The sequence below is a fragment of the Cladophialophora immunda genome (genome assembly GCF_000835495.1).
Source record: "Cladophialophora immunda strain CBS 83496 unplaced genomic scaffold supercont1.4, whole genome shotgun sequence".
In the NCBI taxonomy this organism is placed as follows: domain Eukaryota; kingdom Fungi; phylum Ascomycota; class Eurotiomycetes; order Chaetothyriales; family Herpotrichiellaceae; genus Cladophialophora; species Cladophialophora immunda.
In genome coordinates, this window is record NW_015622544.1 from 3,675,623 (window position 1) to 3,693,884 (window position 18,262).

General features: G+C 54.4%; 7 protein-coding genes across 7 annotated transcripts; 2 read left to right on the plus strand and 5 right to left on the minus strand.

The window, feature by feature from the left end:
- Positions 1–2,756: 2,756 nt before the first annotated feature.
- On the plus strand, positions 2,757–4,040 carry PV07_07636 (uncharacterized protein). Its single transcript, XM_016394738.1, has 4 exons — positions 2,757–3,026; positions 3,074–3,297; positions 3,354–3,565; positions 3,618–4,040. The coding sequence occupies exons 1-4, from the start codon at positions 2,931–2,933 to the stop codon at positions 3,641–3,643; spliced, it is 558 nt and encodes a 185-aa protein (XP_016248157.1). The 5' UTR covers positions 2,757–2,930; the 3' UTR covers positions 3,644–4,040.
- PV07_07637 (uncharacterized protein) lies at positions 3,837–6,406 on the minus strand. The gene is made up of 2 exons (XM_016394739.1): positions 6,057–6,406; positions 3,837–5,976 (listed from the first exon to the last, which is right to left on the minus strand). The coding sequence occupies exons 1-2, from the start codon at positions 6,366–6,368 to the stop codon at positions 4,069–4,071; spliced, it is 2,220 nt and encodes a 739-aa protein (XP_016248158.1). The 5' UTR covers positions 6,369–6,406; the 3' UTR covers positions 3,837–4,068.
- A 213-nt stretch (positions 6,407–6,619) lies between these two features.
- Positions 6,620–8,395, minus strand: PV07_07638 (uncharacterized protein). The gene is made up of 3 exons (XM_016394740.1): positions 7,840–8,395; positions 7,406–7,783; positions 6,620–7,342 (listed from the first exon to the last, which is right to left on the minus strand). Exons 1-3 carry the CDS (start codon positions 7,864–7,866, stop codon positions 6,788–6,790), a joined length of 960 nt encoding a protein of 319 aa, XP_016248159.1. The 5' UTR covers positions 7,867–8,395; the 3' UTR covers positions 6,620–6,787.
- PV07_07639 (uncharacterized protein) lies at positions 8,393–10,344 on the minus strand. Its single transcript, XM_016394741.1, has one exon. It carries the CDS (start codon positions 9,805–9,807, stop codon positions 8,737–8,739), a length of 1,071 nt encoding a protein of 356 aa, XP_016248160.1. The 5' UTR covers positions 9,808–10,344; the 3' UTR covers positions 8,393–8,736.
- Positions 10,345–10,468: 124 nt separating this feature from the next.
- PV07_07640 (uncharacterized protein) lies at positions 10,469–13,545 on the plus strand. The gene is made up of 3 exons (XM_016394742.1): positions 10,469–10,900; positions 10,956–12,471; positions 12,583–13,545. Exons 1-3 carry the CDS (start codon positions 10,629–10,631, stop codon positions 13,384–13,386), a joined length of 2,592 nt encoding a protein of 863 aa, XP_016248161.1. The 5' UTR covers positions 10,469–10,628; the 3' UTR covers positions 13,387–13,545.
- Positions 13,072–15,078, minus strand: PV07_07641 (uncharacterized protein). The gene is made up of 2 exons (XM_016394743.1): positions 13,530–15,078; positions 13,072–13,467 (listed from the first exon to the last, which is right to left on the minus strand). The coding sequence occupies exon 1, from the start codon at positions 14,813–14,815 to the stop codon at positions 13,736–13,738; it is 1,080 nt and encodes a 359-aa protein (XP_016248162.1). The 5' UTR covers positions 14,816–15,078; the 3' UTR covers positions 13,072–13,467; positions 13,530–13,735.
- Positions 15,079–15,177: 99 nt separating this feature from the next.
- Positions 15,178–17,086, minus strand: PV07_07642 (rpsU-divergently transcribed protein). Its single transcript, XM_016394744.1, has 2 exons — positions 16,421–17,086; positions 15,178–16,366 (listed from the first exon to the last, which is right to left on the minus strand). The coding sequence occupies exons 1-2, from the start codon at positions 16,868–16,870 to the stop codon at positions 16,034–16,036; spliced, it is 783 nt and encodes a 260-aa protein (XP_016248163.1). The 5' UTR covers positions 16,871–17,086; the 3' UTR covers positions 15,178–16,033.
- Positions 17,087–18,262: the final 1,176 nt, after the last annotated feature.

The following is an 18,262-nucleotide window of genomic DNA, read 5'->3' on the forward strand; positions in this document are numbered from 1 at the left end:
CGAGGAGAAGCAGAGGGGAAATTCGGTTAATTAGGGCCCATTGGGTGGCCCTCAGGGCTAGTAGTCACTCATGCGAAACTCGATCAGGGAGGTCAGTGATAGGGCGCTTCCGGGATCACTGCTCCGTACTGAGGGAGAGGAAGGATCTGATCGGGGGAGACCAGCGGTTTGGTGGGCTGAAGGGGCCATGGCTCATGGGACCCCCCGAAGCCTCACTAGGCCCTCCGTTTCCCTCCATCCTCCCCGTCCAGCAAGCCCAGCAAGCCCAGCAAGCCCCCCCAGCAAACCCAGTAGGCCCGGCAGGCCCAGCACAAGCCCAAAGTTTCAGCGAGCTCCCCCGCCCAAGTGCATTTGCCAAAACCCACTCCCCAGGAGACGACTGGCCGACATGACGAGTGCGGCGTGGGCTCTGGCACCGATTTGGCCATCCGAAGACTCTCTTTTTGCTCCCTTGGCCACGCTTATCCTTCCCAAACCAAGTGGCACAACGATCGACCGTCCAGTTGGAAAAAGGGGCGGCCAAGGCCGTCAAAGCACAAACCGTTCTCAACATCCCATTCGGCTGGTGCTGCAATCTGGTTGCAAAAGGGTGCCGCAGGCACTTTTCCAGGCTGATCATTGACATTCCTAGGATACCACTTCTTGTCTTGGCCTGCAAGCCCCGTAACCGAAAAACGCAATGTTTCGGTTGATCAGGATCCACCAAAGACTGAAAAACTGCCCAGCTCGTCAGCTCTCCAGGGCCGGGGAAGTGAGAGGTGGTTTTCCTGTCCGAGAAAAGCAACCATGAGGCTTGTGATTGCCAGATTAACGGCTTGCCAGTAGTACATTGGGCGCTCGTAATTGAAAAAGAACCTGGACTTAACCTGGACTTGTCACATTCCGCCATCCCCTTACAGGCAATGGCGCGAAGTCGCCACCAGCATCCCGCGGAGTTTGCTGCTTGCTGGAACGACGACAAACAGATTCTTTCTGGTGATCGCGCTGCTTCTCATTGCCTTGGCGACCCGGATGAAAAGTCTGTCAATGGAGGCGCACCAAGCCACATGCCAGCTTGGTTTGAAAGAAAAGCCGAAGATGAGTGATGAGGTCTCTGCTGACGCGAGGAGAAACGCTCACCCCATTGACGATCCGAACAAGCTTGAGAGCTTAACGGATATGGCTAAAGCCGCAAGTGTCACAATAACTGTCCGCTGAACTTTGTCCTCGAAAGTCTCTGTCAACTGAAGGGCTTGTCAAGTGATAATAAATTCGCCCTCCGTCTTGCGCAGGAACCAAGCCAGGCAAAGTCCTGCCGCCAGTGTGGGTCCTAACGACCGAATCGTTCTTGCTTCTCGAGGATAGGGACGCCGTCTGGAAAGCGTTAAGCATTGAACGGAGCCCCTGATGCTTGAGATCTTCCCCTGTCGTCGGGTTTGCGTCCTGGCGTGAACACGGTCGATATTATTTCGCTTCAGGCCTCCCTGCCCTCGCTTCTTTCATTTCCGCGATCGCAGATCGCCGCTTCGTCTCCTTCGCCCGATCCAGGGGGCTAGTCTCTATAATATAAGCCACAGAAATCTGTGGCGGTGCAGCCTGTTTCCTTCAATGCATGAATACGGGGAAAGGGCCATATGGGTACTGTAGGACCCCTTTACCCTAGCCTATTGACCGCTTCCCTGCGGATGTAAACAAACAGGGTCAAGCTCCTTCTTGATGGTTGGCTTCGATGACAGCTTCCTGCAAGCTCGGCGAGGCCGAAGTTCGTCGCCAGTGCTCCGTGCACAATGGAGAAAAGACAACTTATTGGATCTAGACTTGCAGTGACAGGAAGACGCCAAATCTGCGTTGCATGGATGGGGCGATCATGAGGGAACATCCGAGCTCTTCTGTTGGCCTAACAATGGACGAGTCTAGACCTTCGACAACACGACCCGAATCCGTGGGTCGGGGAACGGCTGGCGGGAAGCGAACATTTAGACTTGGACAGCACAACAGATGCAGGGGGCTGATTCTGGAGCAAGGGGTGCGAATTTGGCAGGTGCCAGTCTGTTTGACATCAAATTCGAGGTGAATTACTGGATGACCAGTGGCCTGACTGCCCAGTTAGACATCGTGTGCTTCGGTCGCGACGGCTTGTCTTTGAGGTAGGGCGCAGGAAGGCTGCAAGACATATGGAGCGCAGGGAGGCGAGGCGACGCCAGTTGCAGAGGTCTTTTCAGGTACTCAGGTACCAGGAGTATTTTTGTTGGCTGCTTTACACGACTCGCCGAGACCTGATACTTCAGATTCGAGGCCTGAGTAGCGAACAAGTGCCTTCTGTCGAGGTTGAGTCAGTACTTGGTACTTGCGGTCAAATTGGTCAGGAACCTCAGGTACTTCTGAGAGAGCTTTACCTTGGGAATCTCAGGGACTGCTGGACAACACCATTGGAGGCAGCGGAGGAAGACCCGGGCTTACCCTTCCCGCAACCTTTGTCTCCTGTGCAGATCACATGCACGTGCATGGTTGTAAAGATTATTTCAAATAGTGGACGCAGTCTTGCGCGTTGAGAGCATCAGGGTGGAGAGAGTGCTTGTGAAGGATCATATGGAATGAGTAATCACCGCTTCCAAAGGACCAGAGGCAGCACTCAGAGACACTAGAGGGGTTCGTGGTTGGCTCTGGGGGATGATGGAGAGCTACAGAGCCACCGAGCTACCGACAAGAAGCTATGTGCACAGCTAAGAATTCCCCGCAATGATGTCGTTTGCCCCCCTGCAATGCACAGCTACTGAGGAGCTTCGAGGGAGCTGCGAGGGTGCGGCCTTAAAGCTCCCTCTTGGGGCACACGGCGAGGGACATCAACAGCGAACAATAGGTGAGGTCCCAGTGAAGTTGGAGTGAATCGCTCCTGCAACGTATTCCAAATACCTACTTCCCACTCAATTCAATCTCACTCAGTCACATAAATGTTCTCTCGATCCCTCTTCCGTCCTGCTACTTCTCTCCGTCCCACCTCTCTTACTCCACGCTTCAGACCATTTTCATCGACGTCCGCAATCATGGTCTGTGTCCCTGTCCCTAGTTTGTGAACTCACTGACCGTCAGGCAGGTCAAACAAGGAGACTCCATCCCAAATATCGACCTCTACGAGGACTCCCCCGGCAACAAAGTCAACCTCGCCAAAGAGCTCAGCTCTGGCAAAGGCCTCATCATCGGTGTCCCCGCTGCGTTCTCTCCCTCATGCTCCGACACTCATATCCCAGGCTACATTGCCAATGACAAGTTGAAGAGTGCCGGGAAAGTCTTTGTGGTATCTGTGAACGATGCTTTCGTGTAAGAGCCTATGTGATATCATTCCTTCCCAGCGTGTTTCTTACTTTCTTCAACAGCATGAAGGCTTGGGCAAAGAGCTTGGACGAGTCGAAGAAGAGTGGCATTCGTTTCCTCGCCGACCCCTCTGGAGAGTTCACTCGTGCCTGGGATGTGGAGTTCGACGCTGCTAAGATCTTGGGCAACAACCGAAGCAAGCGGTATGCAGTGACCACCGAGGATGGCAAGGTCGTCAAGGCTTCTGTCGAGCCCGACAACACTGGCGTCACAAGTGAGTTCTGCCATTTTCCTCCTGTCTTGGGGTCATTGCTAAATCTTGACAGTCTCGGCCGCCGAGAAGATGTTGTAAACCAATCAACCCTTAGAAGGGCAGACCTACCACCATAGGTGCGGCATCCTGTAACGGCATGGTGAAAATCAAAATGGGAGTGACATGGAAATGCAGCAAAATGGAGGGACGTGGCAGAAGCTTAACACAATTCCTGTGTTCATGTACCAACTTCAGTTCTCCATTTCAGCTTAATCTGAAGTGCCAAAAGCAACTGCAATTTCCTCTATGAACACTCTTTACGGTCCTGGAAGAGGGCATAATTCTAAGTTTCATTTTTGACATGACCATCTTCGCTCGACTGGACGAGATTCGGATTCCAACAAGATCGAGAAAGCATCTCATTCAATCCCTAACATAGAGGACGGATGAAGAGACAATGCACGAGGACCACCATTCGTCTTCTAACTCGCTAAATAATCAGGCACAAATAAGTCGCTCGAGACTCAGCTCAGGAGGGCGCGTACTTCCGCGCCAGTCCTGGGATACGATGCTCTCACTGACCCAGTTAGACCATTGGCACTGTGGTCCCTTTCGTCCTCAGCCCTCCCGTCATCGTCGCCATCGCTCTCCTCCACTGGCGCGGAAACCTCGGCATCGATTGTCTCCAACATGCCCTCCAAGTCGTCGTACTCGGAGCAGAACCTGTCCACTGCCTCGGCGACGACATCCTGGGCCAATGTGCGATCGAACAGATTTTTCATGGCCTCCTGCGCGTCCATGAGCGCTGACGAGAGGAACGCGTCCAGTCGCTGTGCCGCTTCGTCGAGGTTCTGGACCAGCCACTCCCTCCTCGCCTTCGAACCTTGACTCCGGCGTGAATCGATCTCCTGCATGAGCTCCGCCACGCCAGAAAACTCGAGGAATGTCGACGTGACAAATTCTACCAGCTGATCTCTCACTATCTGAATCTCTCTGGCCGCCTTCTCTAGCGGGATCCGAGCTGAGGGGACGTGCACCGACACGTTTGCCAGAGTCGCTTTCAGCGCGGTCAGGTAGTTGATCTTGTAGATGCTCCCGCTCCGCACGTCGGCGATATTGGTTGCAGATTCCGCGCACGCGGTCAATATCCCGCTCAGCGTCGAGACGAAAAGTCGCTCAAGTTCGGGCTCACTCATCTGCGGACCCCTCGCCCGACACACGTCGTGGAACTGAGTCAAGGCCGTGGCCAGGAACCCAGGTGGCGTGAGATCGCGCGGTGGCTCCGAGTCCATACTTGCGATCGCGGCCGCGGTTTCTTCTTCCATTGCCTGTTCAAACTGCGCCAGCGTCGAAGACTGGAGAGTCTGGATGAGCGAGGCAAGAGAGGAATCCTGGCCGAGCAGTTTTGAGAAGATTCCGCGGTAGAAGTCGAGGAGGTTGAAGGTCTTGAACATGAGGACGGGATCGTCCGAGGTTCGCACCGCGACGTCGATTCGTGACTGCAGGGTTTGGCACACAAGGGAGAGATTGCGCGAGATGAGTTCGGACAGCGCTTTGCGGCCATCGAAGACTGGTTGCTCATCATCTTTTTTCTCCGCATCTGTGCTGGATGCAGATGACAAGCTTCTGCGTCGTCCACTTTGGATTCGCGCCCATGGCTCGGTGGTCTTCCCAGCGCTGAGACCCCGCGAAATCTCTTCCGCATCCGACACGAAAAGCCCTTCGAGAGCTTCCTTTTCCGACACAGCGGCAGAATGCACCCACGCAAGCATATCGCCTATATACCGTAATGGCTCATGCGTCGAGAATTCAATCGCCTTCGTCCCAGCCCCTCCATGGCCGGAGCCCGTCAAAGCTTCCTGAAACGCCTCCGCCAGCGTAGCCCGTCTCGCCTCGGCGAAGAAGTCCAGACAATTCTGGAACAAGCTCGGCCTCTCACTGAGGACCCTCAACGCGCGGCGGATTGAGCCGCTGATGTTGGGGTCTTCGAGGTCAAGCGTCTTGAATTCGCGTTGGATCCAGTTGTAGAGCTTTTTGAACGCCGCATCCAGGTTGCGGGTCGTCTGTTCGAGCAGTTCCAAGCCCAGGCGGGAGGAGGCTTCCTCCTCGCCCGAAGGGGAGGCGTTGTATCCCAACAGAAACTCGCAGTCCTTGTGGATTTGTTTGCATCTCGCCAGGATCGTGAAGAAGCGTTCGTCGAGCGGTTCCGCGGAACTGGTCAGGATGTTCAGATCTTGGTCGGAGATGAGGAAGTGGTCGGTGAACGCAGTCAAGAGGGACTCCTTCATCTCGGTATCCCGTTTGCGCGTCATGAGTGTAGAGAATTCTTCGAGCGTCGGCGCCGACTCTTGTTTCGCCGCGAGGATATGGGTGCGCATTGAGTCGCAGGTGGTGTTGAGGGTCGCGAGCAAGGCCCCAACACGCTTGAGTTGCTATATATGCGCGTCAGTCGAAATGCCGGACCCTGGCTGGCTGTGATGTCCTGTCGGTCAACGCCAGCGAGATGCATTACCTCTGCAACCACACCGAAATCATCCACGATCTGAGCATTGCAGTCTATCACCTCCTTCTGGGCATTGGCCTTCAGGTTCCTCCTCGTCTCCTCGTCATTCCGGACGCTTCGCTCGTCGAGGAGTCGCAGCGCATCGCGAGTCTCGTAGTCGGCGTAGGAGGCTGAGAGGACACTGGTGAGTTTTGCGGTCAGGGCTGTGGACCGCTTGGACAAAGGAAGGCCATCAGAACCGACGCCACCGGGAGTGACGGGACTGTCGAGGCCACTGGTAGAGGTGAAGCCATCGACGCTGGAGAGAAAAGGTGTAGCCATAGAACCAGAAGCAAGGGACACGAACCCGTTGCATTTTGATCAAGCTGCTTGGTTCTAGCACTGGCAGGACGAGGCTGTGAGGGGAATGGAACCCGCGCCGCCTTTAGGTCCGGCGGGGGGTAATAAGAGCAGCGTCATCAATGCGGGGCTTTTTGTTTACTACAAGGTCCACAGGGTCCTCGGAGGTCACTTCAAATCCCCCCGGAATGTTCCTGCGCGGAGAGGCCTTTTCCCTCCTGAGGTTGAGGTGGATGGAATAATAATATTGCTTCCGTAATCATCTCTTCGTTTGCTAGCCTCTTTCCTCTATGTGGGAACAGGGATTCTCAGAGTGCTTTGAGGAGGCGAGAATCCCTGGCTCCTAGGCCGCGAAAGCGCCATCCTGAACGGATCCTGCTGAAGCAGTCCAGTCCATCTATTTACATCTGCGAGATAAGCCACTTCACGCCTCCAATCAAGTTGCCCACGAACTGCTGCCCCTCGGGCACAGAAGGGAAGATCCAGAAATAGTGAGGCAGTCCCTTGTAGTGGTCGTGCTTGGTGGGGACGCCGGCTTTCTTCAACGACGCTTCCATCACGTAGGCATCGTCCCGCAAGGGGTCCTTTTCACAGCTGACCAGGTACGTGGGCGGGAAATTGGCGTGGTTCTCCTTGGCCAGGGCGACGAAGATGTCGCTGTCCTTGGGGTCGGCGCCTGCGTGCTCGTAGAAGATCTGCATCGAGTTCTTGTCGATGATGGGCACGCCTTCCTTGTTCTCTTCGTATGCCTTGTAAATGTCCTTGTGCTCGTCCGGGACGTGGTCCCAGTGCAGTGCACAGGGCACAATGGCGGCAATGCCCTTGATCCCATCGCGCTTCGAGGGGTCTTTGACCAGGCGGTTGGCGATTTGGAGGGCCAGAGCACCACCGGCAGAGCCACCAATGGTGTAGAATTTGCTTGGGTCACCGCCATACGACGCCGCGTTTTGCCGTGCCTAGACTGGTATTAGTAACCATGACCGACGGCGGTGGGAAGGGCCCTTGGCGATGCTGCTCACCCATTTGTACACGGTCAGACAGTCCTGGAGCTGTGTGGGGACCTTGTGCTCAGGAGCAAGTCGGTAGTCCACGCTTATGATGATTGAGGGAACAGCTTCGGCGATGATCCTGCAAAGCAAGTCGTCTGAGTTGAGGTCGCCGGTCATCCATCCTCCCCCGTGCGTCCAGATGGCGACGGGGAGGGGTCCCGACTTGGCCGCCTCCTTGGGCGTGTACAAGCGGTACTTGACGCCCTCGACTTCACCGTCTTTGCTCTCGACCGCCTCTGATGGGGGAGGCAGTTGAGGAAGGAGCATGGCCACCAGTTGGTCATATTGGGCTCGGATTTCTTCTGGAGTCCCGGTCATGACCATGCGACCACCCAGGTTCTTCTCCAGCTGTAGATGCCGGTCAGTAGAGGAGAAAGATTGAAGCGTTCGGCTTGGAAACCTACATCGAGCCATGATTGTGCGTACGCCATGGTTTGACTGCCTCTGAGGTAAGTGTGATGTAGCACAGAATGGATCGAGTCTATAACAGTTTGCAAAAAGATGGTCTGACTTGAGCCGCAACCTCAACCGCCTGAGAGGGAAGGCTAGAAGCACCAATATATATACTTTGTACCATGGATCGATTCGACCTCGGTTACATAAACCCTGACTTTGGGCGGAGGGGGTGGGCGAGCATCCGTGCCCGTCATTCGGTCCAACGGCCAAGAGAGCGCACAAAGTCAAAAGGAGTCGACATGAGCGAGTCAGAGCCCAAGAAATGCGTCGCTTGCCAGGTGTTGTGGATTTTGGACAAGCCAGTTGCTGGAAGCGTTGTCACTGACCATGTTCTCGCTCCAATTCAATCGGCACCTCAGCTCGGGGCCTGAAGTGATGGCCATTGGTCCATGTCCACATACCGCGGAATTCATCCCATCCGGCAGTAATACATTAGGTACATAATAATACGCAGACAGATATATCTCGTGTCTGGGGGGCCTGGGCCTCAACACGAAGTCTGCTTCCTAAACTTTGCGTCAGCCGCTTGTCTGATCTCGATCAACGCATTACTTGGGTACCTTTATATTCCTCTATCTAACGAGCACACAGTCAGCAGGACGGTTCGCTATAAGGCCGACCAGTCTCGCGGAACCACACCAGGCCGTGTAAAGGGTTGAGGAGATATACAACCGAAAGCGACGCTGGTCTCACTCAGCTATTTTGCATTCGGGCCCTCTTGTGATCTCGCAATGTTCCGATAGAGGCTTCACGACAAGGCTCCGGGCGAAAAGCTTCATATCCTGAAGCAGATGGAATCTTCCAACCATCTTGCCAATATCAATCGTGCCCCTTTCACATTGCCCCTAAGAAGCTTCCCCAAAGTTCATATGCCCTGTCTGTTCTGCATGTTTCATTGCCCCAGCTTCTCCTGTACACGTCACTCCGCAATCGTTGCATCTGAGCTTGAACCCGGCTGTGTCGGTGTAGTAGTGCTTGGCCTGTAATTTCTGACATAAGGCAATGGCATGTGGCAGCACCTCGTCGGAAAGTGGTTGGACAAACTGCTTGACGTCTGCTTCCGGCGGCTCACCATGCACGCTTAGAGCGATGGTATCGTAGTGGATGCCGGAATATACAATGAAACAACGACTTGTTGCGGCTTCATTGTACCTATCCACTCGCAAGCTCTGCACGTCGATACTGCAGATCTCGACGTCGAATTGCCGGCTGAGAATGTCAAGCTCAATTTGACCCCCCCAAGCGTCCTCAGTTTGGATCCACCGGCAATATGCATCGGGTTCTTTGTTGTCCAGAATAGCCTTGGTGTACTTTTCAGGATTGGCTTGAATGTTCTGGGCAATGATCGACCGTAGCTCCGTGACCGCGTCCATATCTGACAGGACGGCGCTGGCAACGGCTCGAAAAAGACACGAATTGTCGTCTGGCATGATGCGTAAGACCAAGGTGCCCTGGAGATCGGGACACCAGATCTCGGGTGGATCTGCCATTTCCGCGTTCTGTTTTCGCGATAGGGACAGTGGCGCTGCCGAGGCTTCTTGGGCTTTGGGCGTGGGTTTCGACGTGCCGGAGAAGGCTGTCGAGGTAGAGCCGTAGTGTCTTGAAGATTCAGCTGCTCTCGGGGCGCTTGTAAGCGGATCTGACGACGTCGGTTGAGAGTCACCCTTCTGACTTGGTGGTTTGACTTCATTAATTATCAGTTGCTCGCCGTTCAATTTGATGTCGAGCTCTGAAAGGAGTTTTGAAGGGGGCAGTTGATCGAGCGACAGTGTTTTTGGCGGGTAGCCATATTTGACCTCGAAAGAAGACAGTGATGTTTCGGTTGTGATTGTCTTTCGAAGCGTCTCTACCGTGGCGGATTCATCAAGGCTGACTGTGCTGGACTTGCCAGAAGGGCCCCTGATCCGAACCCTCATTGCGATCTTCTCTTCCAGACAGGCACTTGACTGCGACTGATTTACTATATATATTGTGGGCAGATGAGATGCCAAAGAAAGTAGAAGCAGCAGATCTGTCACGAGGTAAATCAGTGACTAGTGACAAATGACCAGCAAACAAGCCTGCAGCACGCTCTTGCCACCAAGGAAGGATATGGTCTTGAATGGAAGGGAGAAAAGTGAAGATAGCTGGATCTCTCAGTGACAGGACTGGTTCGTCATGCGTCGACCTCCCCCAATTTCGATCTTGCAGGTCTCGACACGTTGCTCCTCACACTCACTAGGCGTCCCTCCAGTGCCAGCGGTGACAATCAGGGTGGTGAGGATATCATGGGATCAAGCGTCGAATCAGCCCAGAGCGGTTTAACCCCAAGATTGTCCGGCCCGATCTTTCGACGCGACTCATTCGAGTGGCAGAGGACGCGTTCTGAACTAAGGGACTCTGGGGAGGATCTTGGATTCCAATGCACCTTTCCACCGAAGATAATTGTAGAACTGAGCAGCATAGCAGTGTGGTGATACGGATGGAAAGTGAAAGCAGCGGAAGGTCTTCAGTGCAACTGCCGCCAAGACTTTATCGCCGCGCCCCCCAGATTTTGCCCGCAGTTCGCAGTTCGCAGTTCAGGGCGCAATGTCGCCTGTCGCATTCCCTGTAGAGTCGCGACAACATCATCGCCTCGTCCATCTCCCTGATATTGCCCTTAGTGCCTAGATCCCCTACATATGTCTTCGCGAGTGGTGCCTTTGCAGTCCAGTTTCCACGTCGCCAGCGAGTTGCGATAGTTGCGCGACAAATCGACATGGCCGAATCCGAAACCGCAGATGCGCCCGTGACCGAGCCAGTCGAGTCCATCGAAGTCGAGCCCGCTGTCAAGGAAGAGGATGCAGCCGACGACAAATCCGACAATGAAGGCGACGGTGCCGAAGAAGCTGAAGAAGCTGACGAAGCTGACGAAGCTGAGGACGCCGCCGGAGAAGGACAAGAGGAGCCTCCCGTCTCTGTTGACCAGTACAGGGCTTTGAAAAACATCACCGATATCGTGTCAAACTACAAGACCAAAGTCAAGGATGAGTCTGTGCGGCCCGGTGCTCAAGTCGATCGCCTCCCAGGCTAATCTCATCTCCAGGGACTACTATCCTGCTCAGCTCTTTAGGCGCAAGCCCAACCGACGAGTCCTACCAGATTACCACGAAATCATCAAGGACCCTGTGGCTCTCAGTACTCTTAAGCAGAAGATACAAAGAAAGCAATACACGGGCATCCCTGAGTTCGTCCGCGATTTTGCCTTGATTGTCCACAACGCGCAGGTATACAACAGACCGAATTCGGCCCCCGTACGCGACGTCCTTCTTTTGCAGACGGTTTTCAAGGAGGAACTCAAGAAGCTGGTGGATGAAGGCTTGATCCAAGAAGATGAAACTGTCTTCCCAGATCTCGGAGAGATTCCCGATGCAACCCCTGAGCCGAGCCCAGTGTCCGACGAAGACGAAGACAATGAGGACGACGAGGATGATGACGATGATGACGATTCTGAAGACGATCGCAGGAAGCGAAGACGGAAAAGCGCTCGACATAGCATTTCAGGACGGAAGGGTCGCGACGAAGACGATGACAGACGCGACGACGCAGATCTTCGGAAGCGACGAGGACGACCCCCCAAGGTGGACACGCCGATGGAGGCGCGAATCAAAGCCATCCTGAAAGGCCTCCGTAAGCCGAAGGACGACGACGGTAACCTGAAAATCCGTCATTTTGAGCGATTGCCCGATAAGATGGAGTATCCAGCTTATTTTATTGAGATCAAAGACCCGATTGCTCTCGACACCATCAAGAAGAAGGCCAAAAGAAAGAAATACCAGTCCCTCGAGCACTTCATGAAGGATCTTGATCTTCTCTTCAACAATGCAATGCAATTCAACGAGGATGGAAGTGAAATCTACCAGGATGCGGTAGACCTCCAAGCAGAAGCACAGAAATTGGCCGAAATTGAAAAGGCCAAACCTGACGAAGAATACCTCATGGAAGACGGCAGAAGACCCTTGCCAAATGGGATTTTCTACAAAAATGAGCTCTGGAAGGTCGGTGACTGGGTCCATATCCAGAACCAAAATGATGTGACCAAGCCGATTGTCGCTCAAATCTACCGGACTTGGGAGGATTCTGATGGCCAGAAGTGGATAAATGCGTGCTGGTACTACCGACCAGAACAAACCGTACATCAGTACGAGAAGCACTTCTGGCCGAACGAGGTGGTCAAGACGGGTCAGTACCGGGATCATAGGATCGAGGAAGTGATCGATCGTTGTTTTGTCATGTTCTTCACCAGATACACTCGTGGCAGGCCTCGAAACATCGATCCCACAAAAGACGTCTATGTCTGTGAAGCCCGGTACAATGAGGAGAAGCACAGATTCAACAAGATCAAGACATGGGCCAGTTGTTTGCCTGATGAGGTGCGAGACAAAGATTATGAGATGGATTTGTTTGAGGTGCCTCGAAAGATCAAGAAAGTGCCCAGCCCACTCAAACATCTCTTGAAGGACACCATGAAAGAGACGGACGAGATTCCTTCTCCTCAATGGGGCCATCCCAACGCACCGCCAATCGTGGGTGGAATCCATAAACATGCCCGCGACGAAAATGTGAGTTCTCTGATTGATGATGTGTTGATGTGTGCCCTGGGTACTGCTTCTATCATCTTGCTCTTGTTTGTTTTTCTCTGCAGCATTTTCACTGACTTCTCTATCTCATAGCAATCGCCGCCCCCGGAACCGACGCCTCCGCCTCCTCCTACACCACCAGCGCCGATTGCGAGACAGCCTTCGATGAGCACTGTCGCCAACATGGCACAACGTCCCATGCCGAATGGCGCAGGAAGTCACGTTCCACCGAGTCTGCAATCTCAGATGACACGCCCATCACCCTCTTTGACTCCCAATACATTCCAACACCAGTCAATCTCGCCTGCGCCTCAATATGGCCGACAGACCTCCTATCAACAATCACAGCCACAATCCCATGCAACCATTGCACCCCAGACCCCGGCCTCCCAGCCATCACACCATCCTTATAACCCGCACCCCCAAATCCACCCGCAGCCGACATTGACTCCCGCCCACCCCGCAAACTACTCATCTTCTACCACTCCCTCCCAGGGGATGTACAATCGTCCACCTCAAGTACAACCAGCTGGTGCCGCCACCATCAACCCGGCTCAATCATATGGACCTTTTGCCTCGACGGCCGCCACCACTTACCCCGATCAGCGCGTCGCCGAAGTCTTTGTGCTCTCGGACACGGCCAATGAATCGATTCCGAAACACATCCGTGACCAATTCCCACAAGACGATCAAGGACGTGTGCTGTTCTTCACGAGGCCGCCTGTCCTTCATGACATGACTGTCAAAGGTAAAGATGGGCAACCACTGATGCATACGGAGAAATACCTCCAGGCCAAGAAAGAGAAGGAACGGCTGAGGGAGGAGAGGAAACGGGCAAGAGAAGAAGCCGAGGAGGCTGGGAGGAACACGATGAAACGTGCGAGGATTGCTGTTTGAACAGGAGCTTTCATATGGGATTGATTGTGACGTACCCTGTGCGAGTTGGACTGAAGAAATTCCAAGAGGACACGGAGAGATCTATAATGTATTAGTCTCAGCCCAGCGTCGGCGCTGGCGGATATCTGATGGCTTAGACGCACCAAAGCCCTTATTTCCAACCACTCTTCCCTTTCCTGGTCTTGGTTCTTCCGATGCCTGATGCACTTCGGTGACATATGTAAAGTAGGGAATGGCTACTCCCCTCCCTCTGATGCGGCTCACTCTATATTGCCGCCGTGCGAGTGGACGGGTCTGAATGACCGGTAATGTTACAGATCAAGCGCTGGTGTCCCAGCCGGCTACTCTACTACAGGGCCTCGAACAACTCATCCCTCCGTCCTCTCAGCCGGTCCAATTCCCCCTGGGCCCGGCGCACCTCGGCGCGCGATCCGTCAACGTCCGGAGGCAGGCCGTGGAACTGCCTGAGGCGGCCTTCCAGCGCCTCGATCTGCTTCTTCTTGGCACCCAGCGACCGCTGCTTCGCGGCGAGGACGGCGGTGGGGTCGGGCTCGTCGTCTTCGCCGTCCCAGAGATTGGAGCTGGGCCGCTGCTGCAGCGCGCGCGAGAGGGCGTCAATCTGCGACTTGTACTCGGCGGATTTGAGGGCTAGTTGTTTCGTCTCGCGCTGGTGCTGGAGCGTGACCCCGTGGAGGTGCGAGTAATCCATTGTTGTTGTTGTCGTCGTCGTCGTAGTAATCGCCGAGGGAAGCAGCGAAGTCGTCGGTGGTGGGGTGGCCGGGGAAAGCGTGGTCGGCGGCGGGAAGGACGGCGAGGGTGGATCGTCGTCGTCGTCGTCGTCCCGCAGGTGAGCCGGCCGAGGAGTAGTCCTCTCGGCGAAGGCAGCGAGGGCCTTTTGGGTCTCGGTTATTTGGCTCTGGAGAGTCGCTGTGAGCGTTTCGATGGCTGAGAGTTGGGACTCCTGCGCAAAGGTTTGGCGGGGGATGTTGACGATTTGAGAGGTGAGGGTTCGAAGGACGCTGGCGTCCGTCGATGTCGTCGAGGAGACGCAGCCCAGAAGGACGACCGAGCTCGCAAGCGACTGCAGTGCTGTCCGGGAAGACGACGCCAGCGAGGTCTCGAGCAAGGACAGAATCGCATTCGCACCGCAACTGTTCTCCAGGTCCGTCAAGGTCGCCCGCCGTTCCAGCCGCGCCGCTTCCTCCCCAGCCGCCAGCTCCTCGACTTTGGCCTCAAACAGCAGTTCTCGCACTCGATCCGCGGCTATGTTCTCCGCCATGAGGCTCTGCAAGGCCTTGAGCGTGGCGGCGTTGCGTTCGAACGCCGGCACAGGTGTCGGGTGGTAGAGCCTCGCGAGCCATGTGTGGACGATGGACCAGGAGTGCGACGCGATGGCTTGGGCGCGGGCTTTGGATGGCGACGCCTGCATTGCTGATGCCGATGCCGTCTCTCAGACGACTCCAAGGGAATGCCGGGTTTGATCTGCAGCACTACGACATCTGAGAGGTGGAGGAAGAGTAGTTGGGGCTTTTCTTGGAAACCTTTGACGTCGGTCTATTGCTCTCCCATCGCGCGAGAGGTGTGGAGCAAAGGCCACGCTTCGAGTGCCCAATTCACGATCAGGATAGACTCTCACTCAACATGAGTACAGAGTCTTAACGCGAGTTGATAGCAGTAATGAGCATTGTAGATTGATGTTCGACTGGGCTTGAAGGCCTCACCGAGGTCTGAGAGCTGCCAAAATATCAAACTACTCGGCTACGTTTTCCCCTAGCGTTTATGAACAAGAGATTTCCAGAATTTTCTTTGCAGTCATTGCGGTCCAGAGTACATGTATGCTATCGATATTAAACAGTATATCCACTTGTTGTTACAATCTTTCCCTTAGAGGACACACCTAGGCTCTGCCTGGGAAGTCGTGAAGCACCACCATAAGACCGGTGGGTCAAACACCCTCGGGCTTCGTTGAACACACATGCTATTTGGGACAGCGGGCACTGCTGAATGGTTTCCTTGGATGCAAACAAAGATCCGCGACAATCATTGGCTTCCGGGCAATGGAGAACGTCCAGGTGCAGTAGAATAGCCAGTTTTCTTTCACCGGCCTCCTTGTATGCCCTTGACAGTGCTGAATCGACATATCGCAGCAACCTGGTTGTCAATGGATTAAATTCCTCAACGATGCCACCACGAGGCATAGATGTTACCGTTTGTCTTCTTGCTGTCAGTGACCCAGCATTTGACAAGCTCTTCCTCGAGGCTCGACCGCCTTTTGGGAACCGAACCCCCGTATCAATGACCGAGGACGTCAAAGTCCGATAGCCAAGCTGAAAGGCACCTCTGGCGGGAATTTCATGTGATATCCATTTTTGCACGGTGAATGACCACCATTCATACCTCCTCGCTTCTGTAGTAATCCCATATATTCAAGGGCGACCAAAATCCCTTTTCGCCGGCTTTGGAAACCGTCGGAGGTGGATAGAGAGAATAAGACGAGGTGAAGCGTCTTTCGCCCATCTCTTTGGCAGGTGTGCAGTACCTTCTGAATACCCACTTCGGTGGATAGACTGGGTTACCAAAGGCGACAGGCCGGATGAGATATTCTCTCGGAAGTGAAACAAAGGTTTGAATCCCCTTCCTCCGTCTTTCACACCCTCATACCCCAAGATCTGGCCAAATTCACGCTGTTGCTCGCCCAGAAGCCAAGATATTGTGACAGTCCTCCAACAGTGCCTCCGAGGAGTTGTACATCTCCCAACCTGCGGTCGAGGAATTCCTCTGTTGCTGAGAATTCTTGTGATGTATCCCTTGTCATGAACAACTCTGCACTTGCGTAGACGGCTGCGAGGGAGGCTCGTTTCGTGTACCAGGAGAAGTCGACTGCGGTGTCTCCGGCGAGATACCAAATCTCATCCGACAAAGCATGAAGTTCTTTCATCGATGCAGGGATGTTCTCGAGGAGTGACATATAGCCGAGGGCCTGCAGAGACAATGATTCAGTGAGTGCCTCGTTGCGGAAATGTGGTGAACTTACCCCTTGCCATTGATGGATGATTTCTGCATTTGCTCTCAGCCGTGACATGGTCAGCGTCCTAACTTTTGCTCCCAAGCCCAACGTAGAACTCTCTGGAAACTGTACAGTATCTTTTAACGCCAGTCTTTGCGTTACCAGGTGGTAATTGATGAGATCAAAGACACCCCGGGGGAAGAGCTGGACGGTAACATCGAGGTATCCAGCATCCTTAGCTCCCAACGCCAATGCCCGTTCCGTGAAGCCATGTTGAGGTACTCGACTAATGGCAGCCGAAAGGATTCGATCTTGGGTCTCGGGGAACGGTGCAGGATCTGGATGGTGGATGGAGAAGTAGGTCCGTGAGAGAGCTGGTCTGTGTCCAAGAGCGTGGCTTGGCTGCACCGCAGTCGCAGTCGCAGTCAATCTCAGCGGTCGTACGAGGGCTAAGGTCCTCCCGTGGGCGATAGGCATGATTGCTGCGGGAGTATAGCAGGGTGTGATGGAGGTGGGTTGGCGAAAAGGAAGGCTTGGGGCAGAGCGGGATGCGGCAAGTCGAGATGTGGAGACTCAATGGACAATGGATCTACAGCGGTCCACGGTTCGAGGTCAGAGGAAGAGCGAGCTGCACATCATCTGCAACCATCCGACGAACGATGAAACTAGCTTCACGACGTGCCCAGACAAAATTGTTTCCTCGACCACCACGGAATCCTGTTCCATGTCAACCCCAAATTTCTCTCAGCCTTACCGCGCTTGGCACGTGGGAGGCAGCGTAATTCATTGGCTCGGAATGGGTGTCCGACTTCTACAGGGAACTTTCGGCACATTTTAATTCTATAGTTACTTGTAGATACTGAACTTGTTCCTACCAAGATACCCTTATCTGAACCGGCGCAACATGGCTCCGGACTGCGCGACTAGCAGTCAGGTATCTAGGCATTTACCTAGGTCCTCCGGACTTGCACTGAGCTGCCCATCTCGGGTTTGTCCATAGCCGCCCTAGTCGCTCCCTCATGTTCCGACGCCTTCATCGGACACTCCGCTTTGGGGAAGACCTCCGATCTAGTAGTCAAGGGAGGAGTGCAACCTTGTACGATTTGGCTCCGTGAGAGTGATGGGTTGTTTTTAGCTTTGGTGTTGTAGCGTGGAATTGCGCAATTGCCTTGGTCGAATACAATCCAGGCACGGCAAGCTGGGGCAACAGAATACGGCGAGTGAAGCTCCTTGCCGTGAGCAGGCATGGCTCGATTGACCCACGAAGCACCATCATGATGTCGAGTCAGCGAGACTCTAGGCAGCAGATCTTTCCAAGCACGCCAGGGTACGAGGTTGCATTTGCACCTTTGCGGGTCAACGCACAGATCGGCTACATCTTGCCGGTGGTGGGTTGCTTTGGAGCCATTTTCGGTAAATGTTCGAGGACCAGAATTTGAAATTCCTCTGCTGTGCCCATTTCCCCGCTCGCCAGACGTGTGTGAGAGCAGGGAACCACCAGGTAGTTGTAGGTGCTCTAGGACTGCTCCAAACCCGGTCAGCTGTGCGGAGAAGAGCCAAAGATAAGGTCCCTTGCGCCGACGCATGGCACGCCCCCCGGGCGAGGTTGAAAGATGGTTGTTCACGGTTGTCGCGGAACTGGAGTCCCGGTGGATCGCCCAAGCGCCGCCAGGCGTGCGCACCCGTATTTCCGCGCTTCTGCTTCGCGCCGATTTGGCTGGGCATGGCCGAGCTGAACCACTGATCTTTGTTGCCGCCCTGGTGGCTTGCGGGCTCCTCACCTGAAAAATACAGCCTAGGCTTTGCGAGGTGCATGGACCAAGGTGTTTCCGGCCCTCCACTTCAGCCGCTATTGAAGAGGCTTCTCCA